This window comes from Ctenopharyngodon idella, chromosome 21 (genome assembly GCF_019924925.1).
Source record: "Ctenopharyngodon idella isolate HZGC_01 chromosome 21, HZGC01, whole genome shotgun sequence".
Taxonomy (NCBI): domain Eukaryota; kingdom Metazoa; phylum Chordata; class Actinopteri; order Cypriniformes; family Xenocyprididae; genus Ctenopharyngodon; species Ctenopharyngodon idella.
Genome location: NC_067240.1, coordinates 3,566,480 through 3,581,623, shown reverse-complemented (window position 1 = coordinate 3,581,623; position 15,144 = coordinate 3,566,480). Strand labels below are relative to the sequence as shown.

Here is a 15,144-nt window from a genome sequence, read left to right as displayed (position 1 = left end):
ACATGGTGAGTGGCACACAGTGCACTATATAGAGGATAGGTAACATTTAAGACGTTTCACGTTAGTGTTATACAAACTGCCGCAGTGCGCCACAGTCTGCTCCGGTCCAGAGACGGCGCAGACTACAAAATGTATCAGACCCATTTGAATTCTGCACATAATGCTGTATTTTAAAGTGATATGGAGGAGATTAGGAGGAGAAACGGTTAGAGATTAGAAGGAAACTGAGGCTTTACCAAGATCAACAGCTCTGGCCAAGCTGTGATTTGCCATGAATGGAATGTCTATTTACACTAGATGCAAATAGCGTCCCTTGTTGTCAAATGCTATTTACACTAGCTCCACCCACCAATGTCTGGTTGGACCACTCAAGTTTTAAAAAAGACATGCCAAATTCAACATCTTAGCAAGTAGCAAGCAAGGCTCACAGACTGGGCTTTTAACGTGATCGACGCAGGTTCAAATCCGCCTTTTGCCGAGCTCACATTTATTTTCAATAAAAATGAAAATAATGTTCTAAAAGTGGAAATAAACTGCGAATGAGTGTTAAATATTAATTTAACATAAATAATAATATTAAAACTGTTTATTGGGTAGGGTTAGGGGAAGGTGTAGGGCGGGGTTTTATTCTCCCAGTAAGGCAGCATCCATTTAGTACTTTTCATAAATATAATAATTTACACTCTATGATATTATTGCATCCTGTTAATGTACAAAAATACTGAGGTACAAATGTACCTGCCAATATAAAGTATAGATAGCATCTAATTACTATTTACTCTTATTGCAAAGAACTGATACTTTTACATGGTGTAAATAGAATCTATCGCTATTTTCACCTAGTGTAAATAGCATATCGCTAAGAAGATGCTGCTATTGTCACTTAGTGTAAATAGAATATATTGCTATTTTAGTGTAAATAGAATATATTGCTATTTTCAATTAAATAATGCGTTCCAAGGCATTTCAGTGGGCCTTTAACATTAGTTATACTACAAGGCTGTTGAATGCTTGAATCTGATTGATTGATTTTATTTTTGTTCTAAGGCACAGGTGAAGGTAATGAATCACAATGGTGACAAACAAGGGTAACTACGGAAACAACCTTATAATTTCTAAGGTTATTGCAATTATTTTCAGGAAAACACACAAATAAAATAGTATAAGCAGATTAATTGACTCCTGTCTGTTGAATTATTAGAAAATAATGCACACCTGAGGTGTAATCGCATCGAGCGGTTCTTTGCCTCCACGTCGTGCATTAAAATCGTTTAATGCACAGATAGCAGTGGATTATCCCTTACTTAACTATTGAATTAACTAATTTTAACAAACGAGACATTATTGCAAAGTATTACCGAAGAGGAGTTTGAAACAGTTTTCTTTTGACTTTTTCTGTTGATATATGGCAAGCAAGTTGAAAAAACTCGATGGGTTGTATTTTGTGACCGTGACCAGTTGAATGTACAGGCATGAAATCATTTGCCAGGGACAACAGTTCAATCAATGATGCCGGTTTGACTGTGACTGACCAATCAGAATCAAGTATTCCAGAACACTGTGTAAAAATAAAGAGGAGGCCTATAATAAAGTGTGTACACTGTACAAAATGATTTTCCTAAATAAAACAAAAGATCACTGGAGAATGTACTATTTCAGTCTTTGCACTTCAAAATTTCACATTTAATTCAATGTATTACTCGCCGTTTCTTTGTAATTATTTGGGAAATTCACTAGCAATTTCTGAGTGAAAATTGTTTCTACATTAAATTTATTTCAGTGACAATGAGTGTTCCTGGGGTGAACATTTGCCTTCTGTAGGAATGAAAGACACGTGTGTGATGATTCACATGTCAGAAGAGCTATTTTCTCTCCTCTACGATCACATTTACATGTTGAGCATCATTCATTGTCAGCACTAACCTGCATACCTACATATCACACATACAGTCTCTCTCTGTGTCAGTCAGACACACAAATAAACCTTTACACTGTCTTCACTCAAGATGAGTGAGGCTCTGTCTCGTACATGATGTACTGCAGAGAACAAGAGGGAGAGAGTATAAAGAAAGAGAATCAATGACACACAGTTTGACACCAGGAAAAGAGCATTATCATCATGACATCAGAGAAGTGAGTACATTTATAAACACATTAATGATGGAAAGACACATATGAGTTTTCTTTTAAAGATTCTAATGACAAAAACTAACGAATAATGTAAAACCTATAACTTCAGTTTCAAACAGTCATTTTACATTCCTGGATATTCTGTGCATTCAGATCAAAAAGTGTAGATCTTCAAGGCTTTTATGTTCTAAAGTTTTGTGGTTTAAATTAATCAGTCACAATTATTGCTCAAAATCCTCCTGATATTATTAATCAGTTCATGAATGTACAGAATGGGTCATTTTCAGAAGAAATTGCATGCCAAGTGTGTTTTTATGATTTACCACTGATATATTTCATGTAATATTTACTGAACTTAGTCACATTATATAGGACTAAATTTACTCTGTTTAATATGGAAGTTTTGTTTCCGACACTGAATAAAACTTTTTATCTTGCATTTCTATCTTTATTTCTCGCAATTCTGAGTTTATAATTTCTGTGAAATAAAAAGGTTGCACTTTCTGACATCATGCATATTTTTTGACCACATGGTACAGACAGAGGTAAATTTCTCTTACAGTCAATCTACTATTTCTTTACGTTTACCCTCTTCGAACAAAATAGTAACTCTTTTATGGGAAAAAGAAACCTCACTTGATACGTTTTAACCAAAAAAATACTGAAAAATCATGGTACAAAACATAATATATTGACTATAAATCAAGACCGTAACCGTTTCTTGAACATGATTTTTGTAATTGGGTAAAAAAAACGAAAATTTGGGAATGTGTAAAATTTGGGAGGATCTATTGACAGAAATGCAATATAATATACATAACTATGTTTTCAGTGGTGTATAAAGACCTTACATAATGAACCGTTATGTTTTTATTACCCTAGAATGAGCCATTTCTATCTCATACACCGCGGCTCCCCCCTCCAAGTCAAGTCGCCGTTATGTGCCGACATGTTTCTACAGTAGCCCTAAACGGACAAACTGCTCTACAGAGCGCGTTTCGTCACTATGTTGTTCTTCTTCTAAATCGTTTGTGTTTTTAGAGGCAGAAGTAGTAGAATAAGTAGTAATAGCAGTAGTAGAAGTCGTCTGGTAGAAACAGAGACCGTTCTTTGTTAGAAGTAAGAAGAAACCTCATTGATTCACACAAGCTACTCTCTGCTCTCTCAGACGACGACATGTCGGCCAGACGGCCACCGTAGCTTCTCCGAAAGGGAGGGGTGCAAGGGGTGTGCGCCATTAGTTGCAGTTCGCAACCTCACCGCTAGATGCTGCTAAAATTTACACACTGCACCAGGTCTATTGTAGTTATTAAGGGGTTAGTTCACCCAAAAATTAAAATAATGTCATTTATTCCACACCCGTAAGACCTTCGTTAATTTTCAGGACGCAAATTATGCCGTTCCACACGTCTTACGGGTGTGGAACGGCATGAGGGTGAGTAATAAATGACATTATTTTCATTTTTGGGTGAACTAACCCTTTAAATAATCAATTTAAACTATTTGCAAATAATATTTTTTAACAAATATATTTACTCTTATTTGTATGTCTAATATGTCAAAAACGCAAAACATTTCTTGTCTCATCACACTGAGTTATTAACTACATTAATCATATTAATGAAATAATAGGATGTTTTCAATTCAAAATGGTGAAATTTTATAACAATGTTGAGTAGTTTGCATCACTGGATATTACTGTCGGTCGCTGAATATTTCAATCATAAAACAGTCGTCAAATATTAAATGTTTAGCTACTTACCGGCCACGTACTCTTTCGCTGTTAAAACAAAAGCTTCGTATTGGAATTCGCACTCGTCTTCTGTGAACAGTAAGCCCCGCCTTCTTTGATTTGATTGGCCAGCTCACTCATTCTGACAGTGATGAGCGCTGTTAGACCGCTGAGGGTTTCAAAACCTTTTTTTTTTTGTCATCCTAACAACAAACAGAGTGGTGCATAATGGAATACAGCAGAGCAGCATCAATAATATAAAATATTGGGGGGACAATTTGACAAATTTCTAATTATTGGGGGGAACTTAGCCCCCTCAATGTCTATGGTAGTTAAGAAAGTTAGTAGATATTTTTAGACACAAATGGCAGTTTCTTGATGTTCATAATGTAAAAAATCAATAGATTGTAGATGTTAAAGTGCAGCAAGGATGAAGAGAGATGAAGTGCAGCAGTTTTACTGAAAAAAAAACAAAAAAGATCCAAAACAGCAAAGAAAATGCCAATTATTCATAAAGGAAACATAAAACCAAACAGGAATAACACCAGCTTTACAAACGGGATGTAAAGACAACAACCGACAACAGACTGCTGAAACACATGGATAACAAGAGGCTAAACAAGGCACAGGTGAAGGTAATGAATCGCTATGGCAACAAACAAGGGTAACTATGGAAACAAACAAGGAAACAATGGAAAGGCAAAGAACTAAACATAGGAAGTGAAACAGCAAAACAACAGAAAATACATATCAAAATAAAAGTCCTTAAACACAAAGCAGGGGAAACAAGACATTAATTGTAGCAGAAGATGAATAAATAATATTTAGTTATACTGTGTTCTTCTCATAAGATATGATTAGTGTTTCATCTCTGTCACTTCCAGGGAACAAGATTGAGAGATTTTATCACTAGTTCCAGCAGAATTTATTCAGTCACACATATAGGGCATTCCCATTTCTCTGTCAGTCTTTGTCTCTGATAATTATTTAAAAGTCATGGGTTGAGTGTGATATCTGCCAGAAACCCATGATGACTGGTTATGAAAGCATTTGAGCTCTGGGTTGTCATGGTAACAAAACTGGTTGCCAGGGTGATGATTGCATTATCGGCATAGGGAAACAGCATGGTGAATTGGTGACCGGTTTAGCACTCAGGGTTTCATGGTATTAAGTTAAATGACAGTGCAATTGGTTCTCAGGGTTACAGGAGTGTCTAGTTGTCATGGCTTGATTGTGCTTTGATTGTCAGTGCAATTATTTCCTCTTGTCACTTTGTGTGTGTGTGTGAAGAAGAATTTTGTGCACATTGCAGACATGTCTGATGTGATGCTATGTTTGTCGACAAGAGGTAATATATTTTGTTGTGGCGACAGGCGCCGCCCACCCTTGACCCCTGACACACACAACCCCCATCCTCTGAGCTGTTGTCATGCTGCAGCACTGCACTTATCTAACATAGCACTGTAAACTATGTCTCAAAAGAATGAGCGCTGCCGGAAAGAAAGAGAGAGAGAGAGCGGAATATCAGAAAAGCATGAGCACTGAAAGCAGACAGAGTCAAGGGCGTTCAACTTACACCCACATACATGACTCACAACTGTGTTTATGTATCAAAAAGGATTGATCGGTAAAGGTCTGTTCTCATTGAGAAATACAGATTGGACCAGACATGGTTGTGTATGAAATTCTACTTTTTATTGGAGAAGAAAAAAGTGAAAAGTGTTTGCCCACGCAAAACTTAAAAGTATAGTTCACCCAAAATGGAAAATTCTGTCATCATTTACTCACCGTCATGTCGCTCCAAACCTGCAAGACTTTGGTTAATCTTCGAAACTCAAATTAAGATATTTTTAATGAAACCTGAGAGGTTTCTGTCTCTCCATTGACCGTCCAGGATAATCAAAACTTAGAAGATTCAGAAAGGTCATAAGGGCATAAATCTATGTAGAGTGCATCACATGGTGGTCAAAACACTGTAAATTCAACAAAAACTCAGCAGAAATGTGCATAAAGTTACTTACAAACCAATTGCAACTTTTTCTTGAAAGTGTAATGTATTAAATGCAATCTACAAGTCATCAAATTTCATTAAATCTGCAATTTGTCTGTAATAAAATGTATTTTTTTATTAAAGCTGCAGTCCGTAACTTTTTTTGTTTAAAAATCAATTTTTGAGCAAGTACATAACCAGCCAGTGTTCAAAACTATCTCCTTACCTTAGCCCGATTCACTACTGTAAGCTTATAATACTGTTTCATAATAAAATCTGTACTGGTGGGTTTACGCAGGAAATTCGAGCATGCAGCCGTTCGTCTTCGCGTCATTACGTCACGTCTGTTTACATAACGAACGAGTCCCAGCTAGTAGGCTATATGTGAGGATGCTGATGCTAGCGGATCATTTATAGCCTTTTTTCACAGCAGCTGAAATGATTAAACTTATCATTTTGATGGCGGATTGTAATCCAGAAAGGTCCAAATGACAATAATCAGTAACAACTGGAGGTTTTCTGGTAAAAAAAATCTTATTTTGGTCAAACTTCCAAGACTACAATCTGTGATTCTGAAGTACAGTATCCACACCGATGTGGTGACTGACAGCAAACATTAGATTCATCCGCGCTGAGGAGCCGTGCCGATGCACAACCCACGCAAAGATGATTATTCCGCAAATAACTGCATTTGCAGGTTTCAAACAGAGATGGCAACAAAGAGCCAAAACTTACGGACTGCATCTTTAAAGGGGACCTATTATGCCCCCTTTTACAAAATGTAAAATAAGACTCTGATGTCCCCAGAGTGTGTATGTGAAGTTTTAGCTCAAAATACCTCACAGATAATTTTTTATAGCATCTTAAAATTGCCACTTTTTGGGAGTGAGCAAAAACGCTCCATTTCAATGTGGGCCCTTTAAATGCAAATGAGCTGCTGCGCTTGGCCTAAGAGGGCAGAGCTTCGAGAGCTCATTCTCCGGTGTCAAGAGTCAGTCAGGACGCACTATAATGTCAGAAACTGCGAATATATGCTGCATGGAGATAGAACAGGTATAGTTTTGTATAATTACGGTTATAACTTATATTGTCTTCTTGATTTTATCCACTATATTAGTACAAGCCTGTTTACCGATGAGTTTTATAACGTTTATTGTAGTTTACACAAAATATGAAGCGTCTGTTTTCACTCTAGAAAATCACTGTAAGAGCTTAATAAAACAGTGCAAGTGTGCATTAAAATATTATCCATACACTCTCTCTCTCTCCCTTGCATTATCATCAACATACACAGCGAATTACACAGAAACACGTTAGAACTAACAGTAAACAAATATATAAAGACCTTATGCCTTTTCGGGAGGTGCTTAATAAACTGGTAAACTTTATATCCGTAAATCAACTCCGATGAACTGTAATAAAGTGCTCTCACCTTCATTACTGCCGTATCTAGTTTCACTCTGGAGGCTGTAAGCTGGATCACGAACAGTTTGTACTAATCTATCCTTGAGTAACTCATTTTTAGCTTCTTTGAAAACAAAATTAATCCACCTTGTCTTCAGCGGCTCAGATTTCAGGAGTAAATGGAGAGAGCTATGTGGATTAATCCATCCAGCTACAGAACACATAAAACGCTTGGGAGACATTCTCGTCAGTGCAGCAACTGCGGACTGTACAACTCGCTGTGAACTTGCTCAGGGCGGTTCTATGTTAAAATGGCAGTGTCTGTCAACATTTGTGGGCGGGGCCTGTGGCTAATGTGACGTCACATTGCCAGGAACCTGCAAACGGCTTGTTCAGAGACAATGCTTATGATTTAGGGGGATTAAAAAAAAAGGAGTGGATGGATTTTTATCATTATAGGGTGGTTGTGTACACACACTGCCAACACACATTTATAGCCAAACACCATGCAAAAGTGAATTTTGCATAATGTGTAGTGCTTGTTTTTGTGTGTTGTATGGAGGGCTTGGCAAATCAGGCCAATATTAGACAATTAACTGCAATACTTTTTTATTATAGCCTACAAATAAGATAAAATTTTTAATTGTAAAAAAAAAAGATTAACAATAGTGCTTAGATACAGCTTTCAAACAGTCTTGAACAATCTCAAGAGATGCACACACAGAAACATAACGAGACTTGTTTAGTGAAATCACGTGACTTCTCAGTTTGATATGTGTTTCAGATTTAGGGAGAAAAAAAGATTCACAAAAGTTTCGAAGATTCACGAAGCAGTGGAGATGCAAAATCAAAGCGCTAGTATGTGCAGGGTGGTTTGTAGGCAATCACATTGGATATGTAGGTTAGACACAGTCATTGCCATATTTTATAACAGGTGAGACCAGTGATGTAGTGAACGGGCACATGTTGGCGGACTACGCAATAAACCCCCCTTGGCCCAAGTCAAAAGAGTCCATACTCAAGTTTCTCAGATATTCTGGTCTCTAGATATGGCTCAGGTCCTTTGATCATATGTAAGTCAGTGGGATTTGTCCCCTTATTTTTTATAAAGCTTATAAGCCTTATCAACACACATCTCCTCAGCAGACTGCAAGATTTGAGTGTCATTCAGTGAGAGACAAAGCAGCGATCTGCTCCATCAGTGTTGTGATCTACTGTACAGCATGTTTACAGCAGAGCAGATGGGTGTTTTGTTGTTTGCCCACTGTGTTTTAACTGTGATGAGTTTGCATATGTGTTGTTTGAAATGCATTTTCAGGATTTCTTCTTTTTATGTGTGTGTATGTTCAGCAGTCACTTTAAGGACGATGAGGACCTCTTGGTCATCAAAAATAATATCAACCCGCACAGCACCAAGGGTTATTGCTATAGCAACACCAGCTCAAAGAGGAATAAAGTGTCGTCCAAAGACAAACCCTCTGACGTGATATATGTTGGTTAGTATTTCTATCAGTCTCTTTGTCTGTCAATGACTTTCAGACTTTTCTACACCTGCCTAAACATTTTAGGAAGTTTGGTCAGCTGCCAGTAGGAACTATAAATGTAAACAGCATATTTATAGTATAAAATCACAAATGAGATCTCAGTTGTTTCTCTACATGTTTTTAAATGTTTGTTTGTGTTTAGTTGGAGGCTGGAGTAAAGATGACCCGTTCTGTCCAGTTGAGCAGTTCTGCCCCCAGTATAATGAGTGGAAGATGACTGCTCCAATGCACCATCAGCGCGGTGACACAGGGGTGTGTGCTCTGGGCGGGATCATCTATACTGTGGGCGGGTCTGATGATGTCACCTGTTTGAGCAGCGTGGAGAGGTGGGAGTTTACATCAATTTAGAGCTAAACAAACTTGTGAAGTGCTTGACTCACAGGTGATTTCAATAGAGTTTGGGATTAACTGTGTAATTTCATTTTTAGTAATATTAAGCTATTTTTATAAATACTTATTAATATTTTAAGCATATATTATATACATTTTTCCACTATATTGTTTTTTTTTTGTTTTTTTTACTGTCATAATGCATTCTTGGATTGAATTTTATGTGAAAAAAGCAATTATTAGTTTAGTATGCTCTAATGATTAAATATAAGTTTAAGGCATTTCACTCAGCGGCCATCTTTGAAACGCCTCTCGGGCATGCAAGGGCAGCTCCTATTTCTTTAAATCGGGAAACATCAAATTCTCCAAAGCTGTTTGACAAGCTTTCGATTAAACTTCATATTCGAAATCACCATTGAAATCTGACAACAACTTTCTCATAAATTTTGTTCCTAAACGCTCGAATCATGACAAAAAATGGCATTTTTTAGGCTGGATCAAGCTAATATATGGAGTCCTAAGTGCGCTTCTCTGTAGGAAGCACGAGTCTGGCTGAATCCCAAATGACACCCTCACTGCTCACAGTCTTCCTCTGAGTCCGCACTTTCATGATGTAATGCTGCTTTGACTGCCAGGTAAAGTCCTCTGCGTAGTTCGCAAACTTGCAGGCTCAGCTGAAGTGCCCATCAAGGGCGCATAGCGGGCGCAAAGGGGGCGCTCGCAAGCACCCTTCTGAAACCTAAAATGATGAATGGGATACCCTACGGTCTCGTGGACTTAACGGACACGCGTACGTGGCAGCCATTCTAAGTCCACAAGATCGAAAGTGTTGAAAAAATCAGCATATGCTGGTAAAGTAGGTTTTGAAGCTGGGATGCTGCTTTGAGTGGTTTTATGCTGGTCAAGTGCTGGTCCTAAGCTGGTCCAGGACCAGCATGGACCAGCATAGAACCAGCATAGGACCAGCATAGGACCATCATAGGACCAGCATGGACCAGCATAGGACCATCATAGGACCAGCATGGACCAGCATAGGACCAGCATAGGACCAGCATGGACCAGCATAGGACCATCATAGGACCAGCATGGACCAGCATAGGACCATCATAGGACCAGCATAGGACCAGCATAGGACCAGCATGGACCAGCATAGGACCATCATAGGACCAGCATGGACCAGCATAGGACCAGCATAGGACCAGCATGGACCAGCATAGGACCAGCATAGGACCATCATAGGACCAGCATAGGACCAGCATAAGACCAGCATGGACCAACATAGGACCATCATAGGACCAGCATGGACCAGCATAGGGACCATCATAGGACCATCACAGGACCAGCATGGACCAGCATAGGACCAGCATAGGACCAGCATAGAACCAGCATAGGACCATCATAGGACCAGCATAGGACCATCATAGAACCAGCATAGGGCCATCATAGGACCAGCATAGGACCATCATAGAACCAGCATAGGACCATCACAGGACCAGCATGGACCAGCATAGAACCAGCATAGGACCATCATAGAACCAGCATAGGACCATCATAGGACCAGCATAAGACCAGCATGGACCAGCATAGGACCATCATAGGACAATTCACAGGACCAGCATGGACCAGCATAGGACCAGCATAGAACCAGCATAGGACCATCATAGGACCAGCATAGGACCATCATAGAACCAGCATATGACCAGCATAGGACCAGCATAGGACCATCATAGAACCAGCATAGGACCATCATAGGACCAGCATGGACCAGCATTGACCAGCATAGGACCATCATAGAACCAGCATAGGACCATCATAGGACCAGCACAAGACCATCATAGAACCAGCATAGGACCATCATAGGACCAGCATAGGACCATCATAGAACCAGCATAGGACCATCATAGGACCAGCATCGGACCATCATAGAACCAGCACTTGACCAGCATAAACCAGCTCAAACCAGCATCCCAGCTTCAAAACCTACCTTACCAGCATATGCTGTTTTTTGCAACAGGGATATGGCACACAAATATTGGGTAAAATAGTCTTTTAATTATATTAAATATTTTTGTGATAACATTTCTCAGAATTGAATTAATTTTAAGGATATTCATTTATAATCCTCATTTCTCTGCCTTTGTCTGCCATTTTATATTGATGTGTTGACTCAATGCATTTTGGGATTGCATTTTCCAAAAAGGAGACATGCAATGCTGCCTTAGAATTTGGACAATAGTTTGCCTGAGTGAATGTGTTTATGTGCGTTAGGTATGATCCAGTGCGTAACACCTGGTGTGTGGACGTGCCCTCGCTCTCCTCGCCACGGTCAAGGGTGTGTGTTGTAGAGATGGATGGATGTCTCATTACACTCGGGGGTTTTGATGGAATGACCTGCATTAACACAGTAGAGAGGTCTACACACAACGACACATATACACGTACATCACAGAGAAACATAACTCTGGAGATATGAAGATCTTCTTCAAACACATAGCTCTCTGTATCGTAGGTATGACCCGTTGAAGAACTCCTGGTCTAGGCTGACTCCAATGCTGAGGAACAGGGCAGCTGCATCAGCCGCTGTCCTGAACGGTCAAATTTACGTCGTGGGAGGAACAGATGGAGACATGCCGCTGGATTCAGGTACACAAACACATAAATGTGCAAATTTGAAATGACAAAAAAAAAACCTTCAATACTCATTATTCTTCTGAACTAGTGGAGCTTTTTGATCCATTGGAGGGAAGCTGGTGTCTCTGCCCCACCATGTCCACCCCAAGGGAAGCTTCAGGATGTGCCGTGTTTCTTGGCTGTCTGTATGTGGCCGGAGGACGAGACGAACTTGGTCTGTCATTGAGCACCGTGGAGAAATACGACCCAGACACTCTCCGATGGAGCCCAGTTAGGGCTATGAACAACAAGAGATTTCAGGTTCGAGGGAACTTTGGTAGTGTTCTACTGAAAGAAAAGTTCACCAAAAAAGTCTGTCATCATTTACTTACCCTCTTGTCATTCCAAACCTAAACAAAGAATATCTTGGCCATTTTGAAATTATTCTGAAGTGGTTTAATCATGGCTTTTGTGTGTATGCACAGGTTTCTTTAGTGCTGTTTAATGGCCTTCTATTGGCTATCGGAGGATCTGATGGTGTTAGTGACCTTAAAACAATGGAGGCTTACAACCATGAGACAAACTCCTGGAGGTGTGTATTGTTTTAAAGTGACTCATACATATAGAGCCTTGCAAAATCTGCATAAGTGCAGTCTTTTCAGTACTGGTTGTGGGGGGGAAATCTACAGAATGGATTTAAAGCAATAGTTCACCCCAAAATGAAAATTATCCCATGATTTACTCGCCCTCAACCCATCCTAGGTGTACATGACTATCTTCTTTCAGACAAACACAATCGGAGATATATTTAAAAATATCCTTGCTCTTCCAAGGTTTATAATGGTTGTGAAGGGGGACTTTTATGCTGGTCCATAAAAGTAATCCATACAGCTCCAGTTAATAAAGGCCTTCTGAAGCGAAGCGATGTTTTTGTTTTTTTAAATATTCTCGTTTTAGACTTCTAATTCGTGACCAGTGTTTTGTTTTGCTCTATCCTCCGTGCTTCCGCATACGTCATTACTCTTCCACCGCAAATCGATGCGTACGGCCGTCTGACAAAACCGATGACAGTCGGTTTTGTTCCGTTATGAGATTTCAATGATGGTTGAATTTGAAACAGTTCAAACTGTCGGCTTTGTTTGTGAATAATATTTTAAAGTATATTAATATAGAAAACCATGATTTTAAATTGTAATAATATTTCACAATATTACAGTTTTTCTGTATTTTTGATCAAATAAATGCAGTCTTGATGAGCATATGAGACTTCTTTTAAAAACATTAAAATAGTAATGAAAAAAAAATAGAGTGCTTCCATGTAAGTTGTAACAGCTAAATAAATTACTATATAATTTGTGATGTGAAACTAACTAACTGCCTGCATGGTATGTAGGGATTATTTTTGCCCCAGGGTTACACCCCTTATTTTCTGGGGTTTATTTTAACCCTTTTAACCCTGTACTTTAACCCTTTTAACCCTGTACTGAGGCATTAGGACCCACTCAGGCCATAGGCTGATCAGACCTGCTGGCCGCTCTAACACCTCTTTCCACAGCTACCCAGTCTACCAGGAGGTCTCCCATCCAGATATAGACTGGACTCAACCCTTCTTAGCTTCAGTGAGTGTGCAGGTGAAAGCTTCAGGTTGACCACTGCAAGGCTTCTCAAGCATCTTTCCAACCATAGAGCCTCTTACGTAGAAATATAAATCTCATCAATGGTGACATGCTTCATTCTGCAGTGCATTCTATTATTAAGTTGAAGTTTACTGCATTACATCTATATGATAAAAAACAACAACACTCTGTGTAAGATTAGACCACTAGATGATGACAACCTCTTCATCATCAAGTCGTCAACATCACCTGACCACATTTTCCCTTGCTATTTTTGCCACAGATAACATAATTTCAGCAGCAAGAGAAAATTGGCCTGATTCGAAGCTTTGCAATTCTTTGAAATTTGCAACTCTTGATCAGGCTGCCTTTGACGAGATAACCGTGATAGCCAATGAGAGTGAGCAAGGCTTCACCTACCGGATGTTGCGTGCTTCTGAAACTTGGCAATCCACAAACATGTCACGAAAGTGGAGTATTGAGTAGAAGGATCACCCATATTCCTTTTTTTTTCTATTGTGTTTTTCACTGTAAAGCAGAACATGTGATAGGAGAGTCTTCTGACAACGTTGATTGTCCTCCATTTGTTTTTCTTCTCAAGTCACGCTTGATCTTGCGAGTCTCTGCGAGATCTTGTGTCACTGTGAAATTGATCCTGCAATCAACAGGTGTATGGTCTCGCGGTCCGGTCGAATCATCTAGTGTGTGCGGATTATAATGCTAAAAATCAGTTGAAACTGTCATTATGTCTGTGGTCTCCCACAGTTTTAAAATGCATGCTGGGAACGACAGTACAAAACTCCCAGCATGCATCACAGCATGAATAAATTATGCAGCTGAATTGTCCTATTTTTTCTTAAATTCTAACTATTTGCTTTAATTTTTTATTTGCATTTTCTTTTAGTAGCTTTTTGTGATGTCCAGAGTTGATCTGATTGAATATTTTGTTGTCACCATTGTTGAGATTCATACGCTTGATTGCTCATATCTGTGTTTGTCATTGTAGTTTACTATTTTCTGCTAAAATTTTGTTTTATTTGTCTTCTGTTTTCTGCTATGCGGTGTGATGGCTTGAGGGTGAGTAAATCTTGGGATAATTATCATTTTTGTGTGAACTAACCCTTTAAATATGCCATTAATGTGTAAAGAACACTCTTATACTTTGAACATTCATGAAAGGAATAGTTCATCCAAAAACAAAAATTCTGTCATTATTTACTTTCAGAATAGAAGCCTAAATGAAGATCCATACTATACCTTTCTCTTCATCTCTCACATTCATTCTGTCTTCTTTTGTGTTTAGACATTTTGGAAGTATGAAGTCCAAGCATCCAGGTGGACATGTTGCTCTGGTTAAGGCTGTGTGAAATGTATAGACTGAAATTTACTGATGTCTGATGATATTAATAGTAATAAATGACTAAAATGAAATTGTGTATAATTTCTTGACCCTCACAAAAACAAACTGCTTTTATACCATGTTTTCCAGTATCAGAATGAATGATAATAATAGTATTTTATTCCAGCAGTGGTAGATAAAAAAAGGAAATAATTCAGTACTAAGAAAACACCATGGTACTTTTTTGTTCAGAAATTAATGTGACCACTTTCCACAGAGCAACTATATGTCAATTAAATATTGTAAGTTAAATCAGTAGAGAAATTGTGATGACTATTTCCCCAGGTATGGGAATCACAATTTTAAAATTCCTATGACCATGGAAAACTCTGTAGACTGCCTTTACTAAGAAATGAAGTCTAAAACTCTGTTGCTATGTTACTGTGAAT

General features: G+C 38.7%; 1 protein-coding gene across 2 annotated transcripts; it reads left to right on the top strand.

The window, feature by feature from the left end:
- The first annotated feature begins 1,916 nt into the window (after positions 1-1,916).
- Positions 1,917-14,777, top strand: si:ch73-29c22.1 (kelch-like protein diablo). Of its 2 annotated transcripts, none has more exons than XM_051878719.1 (8): positions 1,917-2,133; positions 8,610-8,752; positions 8,943-9,126; positions 11,399-11,542; positions 11,640-11,773; positions 11,850-12,061; positions 12,226-12,332; positions 14,660-14,777. In XM_051878719.1, exons 1-8 carry the CDS (start codon positions 2,120-2,122, stop codon positions 14,721-14,723), a joined length of 1,002 nt encoding a protein of 333 aa, XP_051734679.1. In that variant the 5' UTR covers positions 1,917-2,119; the 3' UTR covers positions 14,724-14,777. The 2 variants fall into 2 exon arrangements, with proteins under 2 accessions (XP_051734679.1, XP_051734678.1); XM_051878718.1 differs by having other exon boundaries at positions 8,607-8,752.
- The last annotated feature ends 367 nt before the right edge of the window (positions 14,778-15,144 follow it).